At 46.8% G+C, this 21,850-nt stretch overlaps 1 protein-coding gene across 9 annotated transcripts in view; it reads left to right on the forward strand.

Moving 5' to 3' along the window:
* The first annotated feature begins 501 nt into the window (after positions 1–501).
* Positions 502–21,850, forward strand: part of Ntrk2 (neurotrophic tyrosine kinase, receptor, type 2) — a 327,499-nt gene continuing 306,150 nt past the window's right edge. For 2 of the 9 annotated variants that reach the window (NM_001282961.1, NM_008745.3), the window contains exons 1-2: positions 599–882; positions 2,415–2,970. In NM_001282961.1, the coding sequence (NP_001269890.1) occupies positions 2,759–2,970 (212 nt within the window). In that variant the 5' untranslated portion in view covers positions 599–882; positions 2,415–2,758. Of the gene's footprint in view, positions 1,219–1,488; positions 2,044–2,414; positions 2,971–21,850 lie in introns of those variants that run through there. The other 7 variants (XM_030247188.1, XM_006517149.4, XM_030247189.1 and 4 more) reach the window with 7 other exon arrangements.

Below are 21,850 nucleotides of genomic sequence, written 5' to 3' on the forward strand. Positions count from 1 at the left end.
TTTGGGGTTCTGTGCCTTGCCACAGCAGCAAAGGTGGCAGGCAGAACTGAGAAGTTATCTGAAGCTTGGGTGGTCCAAGCCCCCAAGGTGTATCAGGGCTCAGGGAAGGGGGTGAGGTGACCTGCTGGTTTTTGCTCCAGGCCTCGGCCGGCCGGGTGTTTTAAATGTGTAAGGATTATATTTCTATCCCTGGTGCATGACATCTATGTGAAAATCTTGCTAGATTGATTTTATTTCTTAGTGATGTTTAAGGCTGTGCGAAGACCCAAACATTTCCCCTGACATCATCCTTCTCATTTCTGGCCTTTTGCGGGCAGTTGGATGACTATTCTTATGTCTTAAATTGGACTCCAGCGCATTGTCTTGTGGTGCGTGGAGGACTTCAGAGGCAGGAGATTGTAGGGATCTGGTGAGAGGCGCACTGCCTGGGTAGCAATGTGCACACAGCGCGGCGGTTGCGCATCTGGAGCTGCAGTGCGCCGGTAGCGCAGTTCCTAATGCGGTGGTAGCAATGGCCCGAGGTACCGGAGCGTGCTGGGTTTCTTCTCCCCACGCGGGGGCACCAGAGCCCTCGAAAGTGTCAGGCACTGCGGCGCATCTACCAGATTCCCTTTTAAATGACTGCGGATGTGCGGGCGGTCGCAGCTACAAATGGTGAGAGGAGGCTCAGATCAGGCTCGCGAATGGCCCGCAGCGACCATTTAACTGCACCCGCACGTTTGTCACTCGACCCTCCGGAATCATCTCACGTGTCCCCACTGAGACTCTAGGGCGCTGCCGGAGCCCGGCCTCTCGGTAGCTGGAAGCACATCCTGCCTCGGGCAGCGCGGGTGCAGGGTACACGTTGGCGCACATGCACGCGCGCACACGAACACGCGCAAGGTACGGCAGGGCAGGGGACAGGGGCTTGGGTGCTCCGCGTGCGGGTGGGTGTCGCGGGGAGTGAAGCTGTGATCCTCAAATGGCTGCATCCTGCCAGGTTAAGGAATAAGAGAAGATGATGCGGAGCCATCCATTCCACAGGCCAGGGTCGGTGCAAAGCATTTAGGGAACCCACAGCGCGGCCGGCGCGCTCCCTTCCCACGCAGGGCTCTCTCTGTGGCGCAAACGGCAGGAGAAAGATCCATCAGAGCTACACTTGTGTCTGCAGGCTGTCTACACTTCTCTCTTGGCAGAAACCCCATCAGGAGAGCTTTGGAACCATCCACCCCTAAATAGGTAGTCCGGAACCCGGCAATGGTCCTTGGTTACTAACGTACAGCGCTATATATTTATTTTTGTACGGGGTGTAGCTTGTCTTCCCTATATTTTGGAAATAGCTTGCTTTCCCCTATGAGCATGGTGAGAAAGAAGAACGCGGCGGGGAGGGAGAGGGAAAGGAAAAGGAAAAGGGAGGATTCCTACAATACGAATCAGAGCATTTTTTTCAGAGCCTAACCAAACAGGGCTTCCATTTAAAAAAGGGGGAGCTAGTCTGTACTGCGATGTGGAAGAGATGTAAGAATTAGGGACCAAGGAAGCATCGCTGCATTTTAGATGTACCGGGGTCTAAAGGGGGCACACACACGCACACGCGCACACATGCACACCCGCACAGCTACCCCGCCAAGGTGTGTGCGTGCGCGCGAGTGTGAACTCCCACATGCTGCTGTCTGCGCCTGGCCGCTGGCACCAAGCCTCCTCCTCCCCGCTCGCCCCCAGATTCCCTCCCCTCCGCCTTGCTTTTGTCTGGAGGGTGCTATGCTATGCGTGTGTGCGTGTGTGTGCGCGCGCGCGTGTGTGAGCGTGTGTGTTTTTGGATTTCATACTAATTTTCTGGAGTTTCTGCCCCTGCTCTGCGTCAGCCCTCACGTCACTTCGCCAGCAGTAGCAGAGGCGGCGGCGGCGGCGGCCGCCGGTTAGAGCCCAGTCGCTGCTTCAGCTGCTGTTGCTGCTTCTGCAGCGCTCTGCTCCCTGCGCTTGCTACGGGAGGCCGGGGAAGCCGCGCGGACAGTCCTCGGTGGCCTGGGCCGGCACTGTCCTGCTACCGCAGTTGCTCCCCAGGTGGGATGTGCCGCGCCACCTGCCCACCTCCCCTCTCCCCCCGCGCCCAGCGGCCGGGGAGGATTCTGCAGCATCATTGGGGCCCCAGCGCTGCCGCAGCCTCTTTGGAGGGTCCTTGGCTTGGCCTATGCCATGGAATCTGCTCTCAAAGACCCGTTACCGACTTCTCATGCCTCGGCCTCAGGCTTGAAGGGAGGGCGGGCACACGGGGGGGGGGCACTAAGGGGCAAGTTGATGGCGGGGCGGGAGCTGGGCACTCAGACATTCATTCTCCAGGCTTGGGGTTCAGGGTGAGGAGAGCGCGGAGGGACTGTGTCCCAGTTGGTGGTGTGTGGGGTCTATTAGTCTCATCCATGTCTGTTTGTCCTCAGCCCTGAGGTGCGCACCGATATCGATATTCGTGCCGGTTTAGCGGTTCTGCGACCCAAAGAGTCCAGGGAGATCCACCGAGTGGTGCCTGGCGTATAGGACTATGCAGCCGCCTTGTGGCTCGGAGCAGCGGCCCGCGATGTCCCAGCCACTGTGAACCATTTGGTCAGCGCCAACCTGCTCAGCCCCAGCACCGACAGGCTCAGCCTCTGGTACGCTCCACTCCGCGGGAGGCCACCAGCACCAAGCAGCAAGAGGGCGCAGGGAAGGCCTCCCCCCTCCGGCGGGGGACGCCTGGCTCAGCGTAGGGACACGCACTCCGACTGACTGGCACTGGCAGCTCGGGATGTCGCCCTGGCTGAAGTGGCATGGACCCGCCATGGCGCGGCTCTGGGGCTTATGCCTGCTGGTCTTGGGCTTCTGGAGGGCCTCTCTCGCCTGCCCGACGTCCTGCAAATGCAGTTCCGCTAGGATTTGGTGTACTGAGCCTTCTCCAGGCATCGTGGCATTCCCGAGGTTGGAACCTAACAGCGTTGACCCGGAGAACATCACGGAAATGTGAGTTCCTTTTACTTTTTCTCCTGTCCCCACCTCAGGAATCAGGCAGGTGTATGTTTGGGACAGATGCTGTCCCACACATGGCAAGAAGTCAGAGACCAGAGAGATGGGGTACCTGTCACTTCTCTGTCTGTTTCACTGGCTTACGGATGTCAGTTGGTGAAGAGTGGGACTCTAAAATTCCATATAGACAGAAATATAATCATAAATTCGTATATATTATGTTCCTGGGAAGGAATTCTGCGTGCATTTTCATTTCAAAGTTCTGATGGGTGTGTTTTAGGCTTTCAGTATACGATAATTATATTGGAACATTTTTGTTTGGTAAAATATACTGTGTGTGTGTGTGTTGAGAGAAGTTCCAGTGATATTAACCAGAAAGGAGGTTAAAATTATTCATTTTCAAGAATTGGTTGGAGGAAGTGAGGGTCTCTCCCTTAACATCTTTTCCCGAGGCTTGGAGTTGACTGGTCCTGTTCCCCCTTTTCCATCTCATCTATTGGATTTTGCTTCAGAGATTGCAGCCAGAGATGCTTTGAGGATGCCCTGTAAGAGGAGAAGTTCTGAGTGTCGAAAAGCACTCGCTCAAGAGAGAAAATGCGATCACAGGAAGGGCTAAAAGCCTGGGCTGATTTAATTTGGACCTGATTTCTCAGAGATACGATTTTGAGACCATTTGGATTATAAATCTTAATTGCCCATTGAAAAATTCCCCAGGACTAGGCTAAACAGCAAGCTATGTGCACACTGACGGATGGTAGCTTCAGCCTTGTCCCTAGAAAGGTTACAGCTTGTCCCAGCTTAGTGGAGAAACAGAAATGTGTTTCTTTTCTCTCTGTTGGGTGTCTTGTGACGAATACCCTGCCAAGCAGGAACTCAACCGTCCTTTCTCTAGGTCACCTGTGTTGGGCACACTGCTGTTGTCCCTTCTCTGCAATCTTGCCATTTTATGTCTCACGAACAGAAGGTTTTGTTCATCTGTGTAGAGGATTATAAAGCTAAGTTTCCTGGGTGATTGAGACTGAGAAAGGCAGCCTTGTAAGTAGGGCTTGGGCTGTGGCCTTCCGGTTGGCGAGTGCGCATGCACCCCCTCCCCCAATGTACAAGGGTGTTTTCTGCCAATGCAGCTGCCAGTGCCAAAGGAGTCAAGATAACCTGTTTTGGTTTTTAAATGTAAGTAGGAGCCCCTTCTAATCTTGCCGTTCTGCTACTGATGGTTACACTACAGGCCTCCGGTGTGAGGAAAGAATGGCAGAGCAAGGTGGAGCGTGCAGGCCTGGCATAGCTGAGCCAATCCGGCTGTGAACAGTGGAGACCAGGGTGCTAGGTTCCCAGTCTTTGACAAGTAGCGCAGCAGCACAGTGGGAGGTTAGGGTAGGTATGTGCCTGTCCTGGGCTGGGCTTATCCAAAGAGTCTGTGGCCTTTCTCAGAACTCATGCCTTTCCGAAGGTAATGTCAGTCAGATGGAGGGGCCTTGTGGAAGCAACTCAGAGCCTTTCGGTGGCTGGAGACCTGGAAGGTGCATTGACACAGCCTTTTTAAAAATCCAACGATAGACACCGAATGAAGAGAGAAATGAGACGCAGCGCTTGGTTCTCACTTCGGTTGCTTTACTTTAACATTTTAAGATCAGCTGAAAAGAAGAAAGCATCTCTAAACCCAAAAGCAGTATTGCCGAGGTTCCAGAGCCTTCTGCCTGATGCATGCCAGAAACTGACATTTGGGGCAGAGCATGCTATGGCTTTCTTGCAGTTGTTGTTACTTCACACACACACACACACACACACACACACACACACACACACACACACACACACAAGTGTATTGTGATGTTTCAGTTCCTACTCTGGCTTTATTTAGAAATCCATTGGTATTGGGAGAACTTAGAACTCCATGTGCCTGAGTGTCCAGGATGCAGGAGTAGGTTGGTAATATCCACCAGGCTAGGGAGAGGCAAGGTCTGCAAGAAGGCATTTCTGTCTACTTAGCCTCCTGGTGCCACTTGAGCCTATCCGAGCAGTATCTGTAAACTGTATTGCAGTGCTTCTTTGGAAAGCACCAATTATTTTGAACTCAAAATAATATCAATAGTTGAGATAGTTTCATCCTCAGCCGTATAGGATACCATCTGTGCCCCTTTCCCTACGTGATAATATTTGTTTGAACAACTTGGTGGGTGGCTACAGTACGAGCTACAGTTGGAGCCAAATGACACATTTCACATACTCTGTTATTTGGTCCAGTGCTATTCTCAATGTATTCTGGACTAGAAGTTTAGTTTATTTGTGTATCCATGAAGTTATATGTCTATGGCCTTGGCCCATGGGATCCACGTCTGTAATCCATTCTCAGAACTTACTAAAGCAACAGCTTCACACGGAAAGATAATGCATGTTTTAGCTAGAATATTTTGAGACTATATGCATAGATTAGCTAACGGGTAGAATACTGTGTTTATACAAAGTTGAAATCAACTTGACATGTCAGAGTTACCGTGGACTTACTTTATTAATTGGAAATGTGTGTCACAGTGTCTGTTGTACACTCTCTATGATCCAAGCTGATCTGGATTTCTCTGTGTGATGGTTAGAAGTGCTTGCTTCAGCGTCCATCACCTTGCAGAGCGGCACCTATTGATGTTTGTCAACAGTTAAGACCACAGTAGTGCCAGACTAATCTTTAAAACAGTACCAATGTCACACGAAGGTGCAGTACTATTGGGATTATGGCCATTTAAACCCCCATTCTGTCAAATGCAAGATGTACAGTCTCACCCAAGTGGTAGGTAAAATATGTAGTTATGATGGGTTTACCATCTTAACCTATCGTTAAAACAAATTCCCTGTGGTAAGCTTTTCCAATGTTCATGTCTGTAGTCTTCAGTAACCTACATCATGGAATCCACACACTCTAATATGGCCTGTGTTTATGTAGGCAAGTAGGGATCTCTTTCTGAGCGTCTTGGGTGGTATTCTCTGAATTGGGGGCAATGTTTGGGACCAAGTCTAATATCTATTTCTCTTAGCACAACACAAATAGAACCCACAGCTTCTGCTGCCAGAGCGTCTCTGTGCATTTTATTATTGGCTGGTTAAGCACAGTAATGCTTTGCCATTAATACATTGATTTTGGCCCCGGCACCTTCATAAGCTTTGCTATTGCAATTAATTGTGTTTAAAACATCCTGGCTTTTACAAAGACCCAGCCAACGGCATCCGTATGGTCTTCGCTCTGAGGCTCCCTGGTGTGGTTCTAGAACTTTGGGTTGCAGTCTTTTCCTGCACTTAAGAGCCATATGTTTTATCTTGAGTGTGTGGCTGCACCAGTCACACCAGGTTTATTAATAAATGCAGTGTTATTCATTATCTAATACAATTTGCAACCTGCAGGTGAAACCTCTCTGTCCACACAGTGGAGGTGTGACCAGACCGCTGCTCAGCACCGACATTTGGAGTCTTCTTTTTTTTTTTTTTTATTTCATACCTTCAATCTTGTTTTGTTTGCACTGGGTAAGACAATGCAAAAGCCCGGTGACCCTTTTGACCCTACTCTCTCCCACCACCCATCATTGAATGTACAGGAAAATGTGTTTGATTTTCTTCTTCTCTGAAAAGTGATACTTCCTTATGGGAATTCAGAGTGCTTGGAGTTAAGAGAAGAGCCGGGTTATGTGTTGTTACAAGTAAGCAGTGGGAGGCTGAAGCCCCGCGGTCATGGCTCCCTCGTGCTGAGCGTGGGTCTGCTTAAGGTCATTTGCTGCTTCTTTCCCATAAACCTTTTGTTGTATCTCTTTCAATATTCCCCGGTAAAGATATTTGCTAAGATGAAGAGTGGGCTGAGCAGCTGAAGGTCGAGATCTCTTTCCCCTTAGGGACCGTCCATATGATCTCTGACTATATTTAGGCCATGGAAGTTTAAAACCTTGGGTTTTTGTCTAGCTGGGGAAGGGAAAATAAATTTCTTGTTGTGTTAATTCTTTTTGCATTAAGTGGTGAGTTAGTTCCCCAGGTTTGACCTCATCTATCAGGGGGAGAAACATTATCAAGCCATTATTGGATACCATACACTGGCATCATAAGTTGGCTCTTCTGTGTCTCTAGAGTGCTTCTTGTAGGTCCAAAGCCATGAGGCAGAACACGGCATTGTATCTGACATCCTGCTGAGCAACATTAGTATGTAGTGCCTCTTGCTAGATTCCTATAATTCAGTAAGGGAATTCAGGAAAGAGATTATTTATAGATGACAGATATTTTTGTTTGGGGTGTATATATATATATATATATATATATATATATATATAGAGAGAGAGAGAGAGAGAGAGAGAGAGAGAACACCAAAGAGCCTAGACTCATAGATTACTAATAGCTGCCTGCCCGGTCATTATTCATGATCTACTTTGTCAAGCTATTTTAAAGTACCAATCTCACCCTGCTATCCCAACTGGTGGAGATCTGGACTCTGAAACAGCCTGATAATTTTAGCCCTGCATTTGACTGCTGGTCGATCTCCATTAAAAAGGCAGAGACCCCCACTCCATCAGGATTTCCTCTTCACTTACTTTCCTCTATGGAATGTCCAAGAGGTTGGGAAATCATAAATATTGATCTTGAGTCGAGCACATGAATATTTCTGAAGTTATTGCAGCTCTCCGCACAGTTCTTTCTTCATGTGTTTCAAACCCAGTTCACAGTGGAGACGGTGAGCTCTGTCTTTTGGGAGTCCGCCTGAGACATCACCAACTGCTTACCTGGTCCTGGGGACTCTGGGCTCCATGGAAGTGAAGAGCTTTGGTTCTGGTGCTCACAGAAGCTTCTCCTAGCTTTGAAGCTCACCGAAGCTTGGGCTTGGGATGGATGCTAAGGTCCTTGCACCCGCACTGTGCGGAGAAGTGGGTACATGGTGCTTGGAGTCAGCAGTACATCTCTGAAAACCTTCTGGGTTAGAGGGTGGCAGTGACACAGCCACGTTGTTTTGCTCTGAACTCCCCCCAAACTGTGTCTTTTAGAGTGTGGGTTGCTATTCAGGCTGTTGGCATGGCAATGCTGGTCTAATGAGGGGGTGGCAAGGTCAGAGTTCAGAAAGGCTGCTTCAAATCAAGACCATAGAAAGAGAAAGGACCCTGCAGCCCTCTTCCCCCTCTGGAAAATCCCCAAGGTCCTGCAGGAACGAGAAATTCCATCTCCTTGTACCCAGGTAAGCATTGTGGCCTCTCCATTGGGGACCTCTCCTCTGTTTTTAGTCTCTAGGCTGAGGTCTAACTCCAGGCCACTACTTGAGAAGTTTTGGAGACAAGCTTGGGAGGGCTAGCTCTGTGCAAGCACACCCTGTGTGAGACAGTGTAATTAAAGAGGCCCAGGCCTTTAGGGATTCCAAAGCAATGCTTTTACCTTTACACGGGAAGGCATGCTTTTTTTGTGTTGGTAATAAAAAAAAATATGTGCATACACAGTCCTCTTCCATCACACAGTTCTTATATAAAATTGGGTTATGGAGAAAAGTCCTCATGACTTGGGACAGATGAGGACTGCCAAACGGACTAGCATGATGGGCAGATCCTGGAGAGTGCACATAGAACATAAACCAGAGAGGCCTATGTCATAGTTGGGGCTTACAGCCCTTTATATGAAGTTCGCTATTGTCCATGAAGAACCTGTAGCCACAGACTACATATTCATTCTTCGCTGGCTTCTCTTCTGCCATCTTTCCCAGTGCTCGAAGACAGCAGACCAAGCTCAGCAACTAAGCCAGTGAGCAAACCTTAGGGTGCACTCAACAGCTACCCCTTCCCTGTGTGTTCTCAAGGTCCAAGACTCCCAACGACAGAACACTTCTGAGGCAGGACTGTTTGCCTGAGACGGACCCAATGGGCACTTTGGGTGTCTGCTCATATAGGCTTAAACCTTACCCTGAAGCAGAAGAGGCCTTGACAGCCTTTGAGGGACTCCTCAACTGCAGTTGCCTGGGTTTGGTTTTCAGATCTAGCATGTGGCAGTGGAGGGGGTGGGCTGATGTCTCATCCTGTTCTTTCCCCTCCCCCCTCCCACTTTCATTCATCTCCTTTGTGGTCTCTTGTACTCAAGAGACACACAATTTGGGTGAGTTTAGTAATTTTTAATCTCCTTATAGGGAGTAAAGCTATTAATCACACTCTATTTAGAGTTCCTTTTCTATTTAAAGTAAAGACCAATTAATTTTTAGCACTTCAGCCTTTCCCGTAATCTTTGCGCATACCCATAGACCCCAGAAATGATATTTGTGTAGAAGCCTGTGACTATGAATATAGAAATCTCTGATAAAACAACACACCGTATAACCCTTGAGGTTGAATCATGGTGACTTAGGAAACTCTCCCGGCCACCGAAGGCTAGCTGTCTGAAGCTACTCTCTTACTTTCATTCCAATCATTGTGCTGCTTGCTTGCCCAGGACCTGATGAGACATCTCAGAGTGAAGCGTTTGTGAATGTCGGTCTGTCTTCTGAGTATTTTATCAGCTTTCAACACACAGGGAAATTGCTCTCAATCAAGAGATGCTGAGATTTGAGTTTTCCAATGACCTGTGAAATATGGTGTAAAAACCAAAACAAACAAACAAACAAAACAAAACAAAACAACTCATAATTTTAACAAGGATGATAGAGCAAAATGACTAAGCAGTTATTATGACTTGCCTCCAAGCTTGAGGGCCTGAGTTCAATCCCCAGGACCCACGTGGTAGAAGGACAGAACTGTCTGCTGCAAGTATCCTCTGAACTTAAGACACATGCGCATGTACATACAGGCATATGCATGCACATGTACAAATAAGCAACTAATTAATTAAGTAAATAAATATAAGACCAGAAACCCCTAAGACTTGTTGTGGGGGTTCTTTCTACTTCATGGGTTCCAGCGTCCCTTGCTGTGATATAAGAGATGTATCTGTCGCCAAATGTGACTCTGGCTCACTGTGCATGGGCCCTATTTCTTCACTGAGGGTGCCTTGCTCATTTGTTATGTGTGAGCAAGAGAACTTGACATGGTGACCTTTAAATTCCCTGGCAGGGTATGATTAAAAAATAAAAATAAAACAAAATCAAGCACCTCTCTCCAAAACAAACAAACTGGGTTTGCAGAAGTGGCCCAGTGGTAGAAGGCATAGCTAGAGTGTTCAAGGCTTCGGGCTCAACCCTCTGCACCACAAAACCCACCAAGGAACTACCAACCCAGCCAGCCAGCCAGCTACCTGACCCACCAACAAACAAACTACCAAATTAACCACCCACCTACCCACACACTCCTCCAGCCAAGCAAACAGCAAACCCCAAACAAGCTAAGAAGTTGGTTCCTCTGTTTAGTGGGATCCCGTCTCCCTCCACAGTTGTCCTAGGATGTCCTCTAGGATGCTACCGGAGGCTCCGCTCTTTAGATGTCTTGTCTGGGTTCCTTGTTCTGTGGCTTGAATGTTTGAGCCTGATTGCCCCACCCACTCAACCCCCTTCATTTTCCCATGTTGACATTTAATCCCCAAGGTGATGGTGCCAGGAGGTGGCAGACCCTTCATGCATAGAAGGAATGTCCTTTAAAGAGACTACCTATAGCTCAGTGCTTCTTTCTACAATGTGAAGACAGACACAGAAGGTGCCACCTCTGAAACATAGGCCCCATTAGACACTGCATCTGCTGGGATCTTGATCTTGGTCTTGCCAGCCTTCAAAACTGTGAACAATAAACTTCGATGTCAAAAGTGACTTATTCTCACAAATTTTCTTTAGAGCATTCCAAATTGACAGGCACGCCTGGGTGCTTTGGTCTTTCCTCTTGTGGCTTTTTATTGGGATTTAAGCTGCCATTCTTTGAGTGAGGCTAAGTGAGGGTCACATAGACAACAGGTTTAGGAACTCCCATGGAAGTGAAAGGAAGATGGTTTGAGCTTGACTACTGCATGAGTTCTGACCTCAAGAGTCTTTTGCTGGAAGCTCAGTCCCTATTGTGTAATGGAGAGGTGGAATCTAGTGTGAGCTGATTGGACCATCGTGGTCACACCTCGTGAGTGACCTTGGGTGTTTCTGGAGGTACTCAGTTTGGTTTAGGGGACAGAGTTAGGTCTCAAGTGACTATATTCATGACCATGAAGGTGGGTTGCTGTAAGAGGGCCAGTATCCCTGTGCCTCTCACTTCTGTTCTGCATGGCTGTCATGAGACTTGGCTTTGGGAACTGCAAAACAAGTCAACTCAGCTTCGAGTACTTTGTTACAGCAGCAATAACAATGTCCAAGGCATGTTGAAACTACCACAGTGAGTGAGGGTATGTGCCACTTTGGAATTGCTGATATATCTAAGTCAACCTTGGGTCTGAGATTCTGAGGGAACATTTGGCCCTTACTGGCTATAGTGTTGAATCTAGAAGTAGAGACCTAGGTGGACACTAGCCCTTAAAGGATTACGTTGTTCCTTTGCTTTTGATCAGCTAGTCACAGCATGGTGTCTCCTTCCTTCCTTCCTTCCTTCCTTCCTTCCTTCCTTCCTTCCTTCCTTCCTTCCTTCCTTCCTTCTTCCTTCTTTCCTTTTTTCTTCCTTCTTTCCTTTTTCCTTCCTTCTTCCCTCCTTCCCTCCTCTCTCTCTCTCTCTCTCTCTCTCTCTCTCTCTCTCTCTGCTCATTTATTTATTTATTTATTTATTTATTTATTTATTTATTTATTCTTACCAGAACCTGCTATGGTGCTATGGGTGGCAGGATTCTGACATTCGGATTTCTCTATGTCACCCACCCCTCTCATGTCAGCTCTCTGCTGTACTGGACAGTGTCCTGCCTGAGGATTCCCACTAAGAGAACTGAGATTCCCTCCCCAGGGTGGGGTGGGGGATAACATCCTTAACACGTGCCATCTATCTGCATTTTGAGTGCTTACACCAGCTAGCTTAAGTGCTGGCATGGAGTCAGAACTCAGTGCTGTGTGTTTATTGATAACATTGTTGACACGTGACTGGCCAACTTTTGTGGACGAGGCTCTGGAGGGTTCCAAACCCACCCATCTTTCTGGTTGACCTTTTGTGACAGTGATGATGGAAGATGTCATGTCAACATGGTCAAGTCTTACCTTTCTGCTTATTGAACCCTTTCATTTGGATCAAATAATCGCCACAGGTGTTGGGGACTGTGTGGTACAGTTAACCATGCTAGGAGCTCCACCCTACTGAAGCCAGATCTCAGAACTGAGCTGTGTCCCCTATCATGTGTGTCCCCCTTTCTTGCTCCCTGCACTCCATCCTAACAGGTCATTGTAATCTGTGGCACTCTTCCCCAATCTAGGGGACTTCCCAACAGAACTTGGCTTTGTCACCACTTCCTCCTTGAAGCTCCATGGGCCCCATGGTGGTCCATCTCCCAGGTGTGCTCTTGGGTCTTTCTGTCCATTTTTCTTCTTCTATTTCTCCATCAGAGGCTGATTTCCTTGACGTTTTGACCACTGATGCTTCTCTTCCTGGGCTACGCCATGCTCAGGATTGGCACCCGTTGCCTTCTTTGAGCTAATGAGATCTCATCCATGTTCTCAGGAACTTCCAGTCATGATCTTTGGACCTATGTCTGGATATGCAATAGTGCACCACTCTCAGCGCTTCCAAATTTAATTCATAGTCAGGGTCCCTAACACATCTATGGTTTTCCCTTCCCTTCACGATGACACCACAACCCATGTAGGAAAACAGGCTATAAACCTGGATTTCACTCTCTCTTTAATTTACTGTAGTCATCCATGTATCAATTCAACTGCTAAAGCATTTCTTAAACAAACCTATTCACTTCTTTTAGCTTTGCTATCCATTTTGTGCAACCCCCTTACCCATCCTTCCTTTCTTGAAATATTTATGGGTTCTGTCTGCATGGAACACTGTGCTAAGTCCTCAGAGTACAATGAGAAATGCTGATCTTGCCTCTTCTTTGGGAGCTTACAGTCTGAGAGGGAAAACAAGTATCAAATAAATACTTAATTAATTAAAAACAATCTAACCACGATCACCGTCATCTTTTCCTTAAAATGCTGTGGTCACCTCCTAGTTTGCACGTCTGACTACTTACCCACTCTAGGAACATGTATCCCCATAGCCCAAAATGGTCATGAAGGTACACTGGCCTTTTCAAAATGCTGATTTTGTCATGGCTACTGCTAGTAATTACTCTGGGGCTCTCCCACCCAAAGATGGAGCCTTCTTTCCCTCTCCTCTTCTTCCCTTCTCCCTAGTTGCCACTATGTTGCCATATGAAGAGTCTATATAATAATAACACGTGCTAGAACATGGAGGTCGGCATGAGAATCTCTTTCTATGCAAGCAGATCTCTATAGAAGAGTGAATTATGGCTGCCAGCTTGCTTAGTGGTCTTGGAGCCCAGGGCACTTACTTCTACAGTTAGCATGTTTGGCAGCATTAGGCTAAGCTTGGTGGCAGCTTTGTCTCCCTCTGGGCATGGTCAGGCCTGGATCCTCAAGGCAGATGCCCCCCACCCCCCTTCACTGCTTAGCACCAATTCCGTTGACACAGTCATTCCTTTTAAAGCCCAAGACCTTTTGAGTTCTTTAGGTGATTTTACATATTTTTTTCCTCTGAAATGCACTAATTTTATTATATGTGATACATTATATTAGTTTATTATATATGATTTTATTGGTAATAAACTTTTAAAAGTAGCGCCGAACATTACAAACAACGTAACAGTATGAATGGGCGTCTCCTGAAAAGTTGATTTTTCTTCTAACTGATGCTGCAATCTTCAGCCCCTCAGTCCCTTCCCAATGCAACTACTCACTCACTTCAGTCTGTTTTCCCTTCCGTAAATAGTCTGCTTGTGCCCGCAGCACAGACACAGATATGTCTGTTTATACCCACTGTTCTGAATCTGGGTTGTTTTCACTTAATGTGTTTAAGCTATGGTTTTCTCTGAGTTGTGCGCACCACTCTGTTTTCTTTGAAGCTGTCTGAACAGCCTGGTGGCCATACTGGATACTCTCAGGAAACACACCTGCCTTCGTAAGGGTTTCTATTGCTGTGGTAAACACCATGGCAAAAGCAACTTGCAGAGGAAAGGGTTTATTTCAGCTTATACACTTTCATATTACAGTCCTTCACTGCGGGAAGTCGGAGCAGGAACCTGGAGGCAGGAATTGAAGCAGAGATCGTGGAGGAGTGCTCCTTAGTGGCTTATTCCTCATGGTTTGCTCAGCCTGCACCTTCTTATAAAACACAGGACCACCTGCTCAGGAATGGCATTACCCATAGTGAGCTGGGACCTCCCCCACCAATAGCAACCAAGAAAATGCCCCCCTGGTCAATCTGGTCGGGGCATTTTTCTCACTTGAATTTCCCTCTTTCCAAGTGGTTCTGGGCTGTGTCAAGTTGAGACAAAAGTAGCCAGGACAACACCCCTTATTTGCCCTGTTCTAGAGCAGTCTCCCAGCTCGAGACCCACAACACAATAGGATGAGAGACTGACTGTTCCACAGGCCCTTAGCTCTGGGAGCATCCTGAGCAGCTTGAAGGCATTCACTCTGTCCATCTCTACTGTGTCCCTTCACGTGAGGAAGGCAATGGTTCAATGGACAACAGAAGGTTCCTATCTGAAGATCACACACTCCCTACTTAGCCTGGTGCCCAGCGTAGCAGAATCCCCCCTGGAGGCATCAATTCTACCACTGGGGCCTGAGGAGGTCTTTTCTTCACGTCTGATGTCACAAGGGTGGACCATGTCATGGGTGTGCACATCACTAGTCATGATGTCGTGTGGGAAGATTTCCGTGGTGGTATAGTGGGTGTGGGCAAAGTCTGGACCATTAGCGTACTATGTGTAATCTTCGTCTACAAACAGTGCTGGGAAACCCAGTTATCTGCATGGAGAAGAATTGAACCAGCTCATGGTCTCTCATCCTGCACAATTAACTTCTCAGGCTATAGGAGCTCCGGGTCCTTGATTCAGCATCATGCTTCTGACCTTGCTGTGTGTTCTGTCAGTCCTTTGGTACGTTGGTACTGAGATACAGACGGCTACTCTGATGCCTCAGCAGCACGTCATCTTTTCATATACTCTCAGTGCCTACTGGGTGCCTGGGACCCGAGGCTGTCTCTGCCTTCTACTCCTAGCTGGTCCCTCCTTATCTTTTAAGACTTCTGTTCTTTAATATCTAGGTCACACCTCCTCTGCTTTTACAGGATCATCATGTGTACCAGCCACATGAAGGTCACATGGTGTCCCTGGTGCACACTGTGTACCTGTTGTATACTCCACTGGGATATAAGCTGCATGGCACAGGTGTCATATGCACCTTGTTTCTGCTCCTCCTCAACATACCAGTGGGCGGGCACACAAAAGGACAGGCACTTGTGAATTTGCTATTATCTGGCTACTTGTCATTTATTTATCATCCATCTATCTATCTATCTATCTATCTATCTATCTATCTATCTATCTATCTATCTATCTATCTATTATTTTGGATTCCAAGTCAGAGTACTCAAGCAGTTTCTCAGCCATCAATATGTAAATCTCTAGATGTGACTCTACTAAAGCCACCAAGTTATGGTTTTTATTAATGCAAATAACCCTCACAGAATTAAAATGCACAATACTAGTTTGTGCACAGTGAGAAATCAATTAACTGTAGGGGTGAAAAGGCCAAAGCTTGGCGAGACTAGAAGAGTATTCAACAAAAAGGATGACAGGGGGCCAGATAGGAGGAGGAGGGCCCACAGATGCAGAATGATGCAGAAACATGAGGATGAACCCAGGGAAGAGGAGTCTCCAGCACATCTGCTCTCCAGCAAAAAAATGGGTGCAGGGATGAAGAGCTGTGCCTGTCGTGTTGTGTAATCGCCAATAGCGGATAGCCTCGTGGATCAATAGCAGCTTTCCCCGAAGCTGCACTTATGGTACTTCACATGTAAGGCGATGCTGGAGAGATGTGATTTATACTCCTTATAGTGCGGACCGCAGAGGTCATTCACTTTTCTCCAAGAACTGCAAGTGGCAGGAAAGGAGATGTACTCTGTTAGGGGGCCAGTTTAGCGCATACGTGTTTGTGCCTTTGCAGTTGCATTGCAGCAGGCTGGCGCTGTGGACGTTGCGTGGGCTTCATCTGCATTTATCGCAATCGACACTGTTTTGCATCTGAGAAATATTTTTTATAGTTGTTTGCAGAACTGATCATAAAATAACTGACATACGAGATTGGAAAGCTTTTCGAAATAGAGTGGAGGGATCTATAGGTGAACAGATGGTGTTGAAAGATCCAAACAGATAATTCCTCAGTGAGTTAAATAACACCCACTTGTTTATGTTTGCATAGTGCTATATATTTACATATAAATATATATTTATATATTTAGATTCCCTGCGGGTTTTGAAGTTAAGAGTTTCAGAAGGAACAGGCTTCATTTTGAAACTGACTGTAATGTTGACCTCTGATAAGAAAAGTTTGTTGCTGTTGGTGGTGGTGGTAGAGTCACAGGTCTTATGGTGAGTCTGGGGCACCCTCCGAAATTTAATTTTTAACTGTTTTATTTAATATTCTTTTAAGAATTTATTTCTTGCCAGGAAAACAAATGAAAATAAACAGACAAATAAAACTCTCCTGTGGAGTCTTGACCCTGGGTTTACTGCTGACTTGACCTGCCTTGTGAGCCATGGAGGCAGTAATTTCTCTTTATTTAATTTTGTATTTGTATGTGTCCAGTTCAAAGAGTGATGGGCATTCTCATGACTGAGTTGCCTTTTTCTGGTAGATATATGGAGATATATATTTATGTATGTAACTGAGGTATTCACTCTTTTGACTTTTTCTTTTATTTCTGTTTTTGTTTTTGTTTTGAGAGAGGGTTTCTCGGTATAGCCCTGGCTGTCCTAGAACTCACCCTGCAGACCAGGCTGGCCTTGAACTCAGAGATCTACCTGCCTCTGCCTCCTGAGTGCTGAGGTCAAAGGTGTTCACCACCACTGCCTGGCATTCACTCTTCATTTAGTCAGCAGATATATTTTAAGCCTGTCTTTTTCGGGCATTTTTCTGCACTCTAGGTAACGAGACAGGTCAGTTCCTACCATACCTACAATACAGCCCTTCAAAGCCACAAATAAAGTTTGCCTTTCACCGTGTAGAACTACCATACCCGTCTTTCAACACCTCATGGGACCTTACACATAGTGTGCCAACAATCTGTATGTTACACCTGATGAGTTCAGCACCACGGAAAGCCTTTTCCCACACCATCCTGGTGAGCGATGTGTACATCAATTGGTGCAGTTTACCCTCGGGAGGTTAGACTCGGAACAGACTCTGTAGGTCTCAGTGGCAGATTCGATGTTTCTAGAGTCTATGGACACCTGGCCAAGAAGTAGGGTGTGACTCTGGTAGGACCCTCTGCTGTCCCTTGGACTCTCTTCCCCCTCAGGTGGAGGAACCTGGCAGAGCAACACAGATGGAGTGCCTTCAAGCTTCTTAGGTCATTGCCCAGAGCTAAGCATCTGTGGGGTGGCTTGTCTATTAGGTGTCACTGTGGTTTTAAGCTGGAAGAGTGCTCTAGAACAGCATCCTTGTGGGTTACACTTCCTGGGAACATGCAGTGGGCTCACTACACTATTCAGAATCCTCCATCGCCAAACCTCACCTTTCTCTGCAAGGATGTGACTCACGGTGAGCTGTGTTCTCAGCCATGACAATATGGGGATGCAGTCTCTTCTTCTCTTCCCCAACTTTTTCCCCCCTAAGTTATATCCTAGGAGAACCCTGATGTTGTGAAAACTATGTATGAAAAGTTCCCTTTCTTATCATTTTTTTCTTTTTAAACCATCATCATCATCAACAACCCATCACTTCATTGTGTCCATTGCGGAGGTAGATGAAGGAAGCCACTCAAACCCTTGCCCAGTTCCAAACTGCATCTCAGTGATCTTCTGTATAGTTAGAATGGCCATTATATAGCTATGGGGATTCACTTAGACCTTACACATCCACTGTCAAATACATTTGTATACACTCATTCACAACCAACGAGAGAAAACATGGCAGCAGAGTTAAAACTAGAAAACCAGTCCTTTCTGCCATCTTTCCCACCTCGTGTGCCCTTCCCCCACCTTCCACCCTTTGTCAGTCATGTATGACAGCATCCTCTGTCACACTCTGTTCAATACTGCACGAGCGTGCAGACGTCACAGGCTAGGATCCTCACCTGGGGGAGAACATGTATTCTCTTTCTTTTTGAGATTGAGTGTCCTCAGTTGACATTGTACATGCTAACTTTATTCTTTTGCAAATTCTATGATTTTATTTTTCTTTAGAGCTGAATAATACCCCATTTTATAATACAGCAAGTTCTCACTGTCCATTCTTCAGTCGATGGATATCTAGGTTGACATGGAGTACTCTGGGTATATGCTCAGGACTGGGATAACTGGGTCATCTGGAAGATTTTTTACTTTTCTGAGGAAAATGACTTCCATAATGGGTGGTTTAATCTATACCCCACGCCCATAATAAGTGTTCCTTTTCCCCATGTCCTCTCAACATTTGTTGTGAGATTTCTTGATGATAGCTGTTCTGACTGAGGTGGAGTTTTTTTTTTTTTTTTAATTGAAGACTGGTTCAGGCGGCATGTGCAAGCAGACAGTCAAATTCATTTCCATGTTCTTTGAGTGTGGTCACTGCTGTAAAGGAAGGACCTGTTGCTAGGTACTCTAGGAAGTGGGTCAAGCAGCCATGTTGAATCAGCTGCTTCACTTCCGGTGTCTCTGCTTCCTCATCTGGAAAAGGAGTAACCATTGAACTGATCTCGTAGGATGCTGTGTGGCTGAATTAAGCCAATGCGTGGAAAATGCTTGACCTGGCTAACCCCTTCCTCTTAGGTTTTGAATGTCTGTCCTCTGCTGTGGCTTGTGGGAGATTCTGTAAGGCTGAGGGAGAACTGTGGGAAAGCGAACGGATTCTCCCTGATCTTGGCACTGAACTGGTGCCATGGTTGAAAGCACAGACGCTTGGGAATGGCAGCTGGCCCATTGCTGTGTGGTGGACCACCTCTGTGCCGGTTGGCCCAATACTCTAATCTCACCTTGTGTGCTTGGCTGATTGGGTTATTGAGCGTCTGTGCACTGAGCAGGTGGGAGGCAGATTTAACCACTGAGATTCAGGTCACAATCTTCTACAATTGTTGCATGGCTAGTAGACCTTGTCCGTTTTACTTTAGCAGATATCTAACTTGTTTTCCCCCTGAACTCTGGAGGTTAACAGTTGGTACCCCAATTTCCTCCAATTGTTATTTTTCATTTGCAAGGCTTGTATAGAATATATGCATTTCGAGCATTTTGAACATTTGGTTAACTGGTGTTCTGTGCATCCAGGTGCTAGGCCATCTCAGTATTTATTTTCAGGCTTCTTTGTAGCACGCTGTCCTGGACATGGACACATCAGATGACCAGACCCATACCCGTTCCCCCATCTCTCGGCAGCAGCCATTCTAATTTCTTCTATGGGTGATCCAGCTAGCTCAGAAATGTGTTGTTGTTGTTTAAAGAATCACGTTCCATGTATATCTTTTAGCACGTAGCATGTATATCATTTAAAAGCTGTCCCTCTTTCTCCGCAGTAACTTTGCCATATTGCGGTCCTGCTCAGCAACCTTGGGATTATTCCCACTAGCATGCTTGTAATTTGACTCCAAATTAAGTGAAGCACTGGAGAGAACCTGGGGTGCCTTTTACACTGCTGACGGACCTCCTTGACTCCCCCCCCCCCCCAACTGCCAATCAAAGGCTGGGTCAGATGCAAGCAGACCCTCATGGAGATACAAAGTTTCCACTTGGCTTGCCTCCTCCTTTCTTGATGTTTTGCCTGTTGCTCACTCCCCTCTACCGTGCTGACCTATCCTGAAGCCAGAGCGGAGACAGCCTTTCCCAGTGTCTGTCTGTGTGGAGTGACCTGTCTGCTCAGAGGCCTAAGAGCTGTTCCACTGTGATTCATGTTGACTGAAGAACTAACTAACTGCCAGATGTCTTCAGCCCAGGCTCTTCACTGGCCTTTCTTTCTCAGGGATTGTCAATAGCACTCTGGTTTACCTGAAGTAAAAGAGAGGGGTGAGCACATTTTTAAAAAAGATACTTTGTGCATAGGATCAGTTTTAAGAAAAAAAAATTGGGACAAGGTGTCCCTGTAACTCTCCAGGTAGAGCAGACTGGCTTGAACTCACAGAGATACTTCGGCCTCTGCCTCCCAAATGCTGGGATTAAAGGTGTGTTGTTGCCACTTCTGGTGAAGTCTTCATTTTTTAATCAGTATTTATCCTGGAAGATCATCTTACTATAAGATCAAGTAGTTATATGTTATGGTAGACCACATTTTTTGAATAAATATTAGAAGCATGACAAACAATTCTTCACTAGTTTAAACAGTTGATGGTGATAATTTTACATAATAAACTTAACGGGGTAAAATTAAGAGGAAATGAGGGATAAAAGGAGAGAGAGAGAGAGAGAGAGAGAGAGCAGAACACCATCTACCCGGAATGCTTGGATTAGTTACATTGACTGAGTCCAGCATTTGTCCTCAGCTTCCTGGCAGTGGAAAGAAAAGCTCATTATTAGGAAGGAGACAGCCTCTTAGGTCCACAGGAGTGCAGATTTGTCCGGCACCCTGTGCGGAAAGGAATTTCTCCGTGGGGACAATGAATGATACAATTGCACAGAGCTTACAAAGATCCAGAGGTAGATTTCAGTTTCTCCAGGAGAAAGGCAGGGGGCGGGGCATGAGCGAGACTGAATCTGCAGAGGCTATAGTGGCTGGAGAGTTTACTTTCCAGGGGTGATGAGAGCTATAACCTCAAGACTCCCCATCACCACAAATCATTTAGTGAGCCCTACCATGTTACTTGGAGGTTGTCTCCTCTGATTAGATCCTAGAAAAAAAAATCATCTCTTGGTTGGATAAGGCCACATCTATTCTCCTTGAAAACCAGACAAGCAGATGGTGGGGACTGGCATCTTTTTTTACAAAGACTGAGCAGCCCAGCCTGCGCGCTCATTCAGGTGGAAGCCGCCCCAGCCTGCACCGGAAGATGAACTGAAAAGGAACCAGCGGGCAGCCCGAGGCATGCTGGGAAGCAGTGATGCGACATCCCCAGAATTTGGGCCAATAGTGGAGCTCCAGAGTTGTGCTGACTGGGCCCCAGAAATTGTTTTGGCTTAGGAGCCACTGTGAGCAGCTGTGATCAGGCAGCTTCCAGCCATGGGAAAGCTCTTTTGGGCTCCTGTGGTGTCTTCAATCTGAGAGGACTGGCACCCATGCACCAGGATGAGTTAGCTGTGAACTGCACCCCAAATCGCCATGAGAGCTCAGGAATGCTTCACCTCATTTCCCGTTGAACTACTTGTCCTAAACAGGGACAAAGGCTTAAACAAAACTTAAGTAACTTTCCCACTAATCCTTCTATGTGCGTTAGGACCATTTTCGCCCTTGTGTTGCCATAGTTCAAAGTTGTGTTGGGCCACTGTGACTCACCAGAGACAAAGGCCCGATGATGCTGTGTGTTCCTTGGTTATCTTGAAAATTATCACAAAGAATCTACTTTTTTCTTAAGTTTGTTTATGTTGTTTGTCTTGTCTGTGTCCATTTCTGTTTCTTTTTAACAATCGAGGAAGTTTCTAGACGTTCTGGAAGAAATGAAAGTGTATCCACGAGCTTTCAGTTGCAGGGATGCAACATCTGAGGCAAGGTAGTTGTAAAGGAGAAAGGGTTCTCTTGCTTGTGACCCTTGACTTGTAGGAAGGAGGAACTTCGTGGCAGAAAGAATGGGAGAGGGTGTGCGGAGCAGAGATGTACATGGGGATTGGCTTCCTCCAACTAGGCCATGCCTCCCAAGGCTCCATGCCA

Source organism: Mus musculus, chromosome 13 (genome assembly GCF_000001635.26).
Source record: "Mus musculus strain C57BL/6J chromosome 13, GRCm38.p6 C57BL/6J".
Classification (NCBI taxonomy): Eukaryota; Metazoa; Chordata; class Mammalia; order Rodentia; family Muridae; genus Mus; species Mus musculus.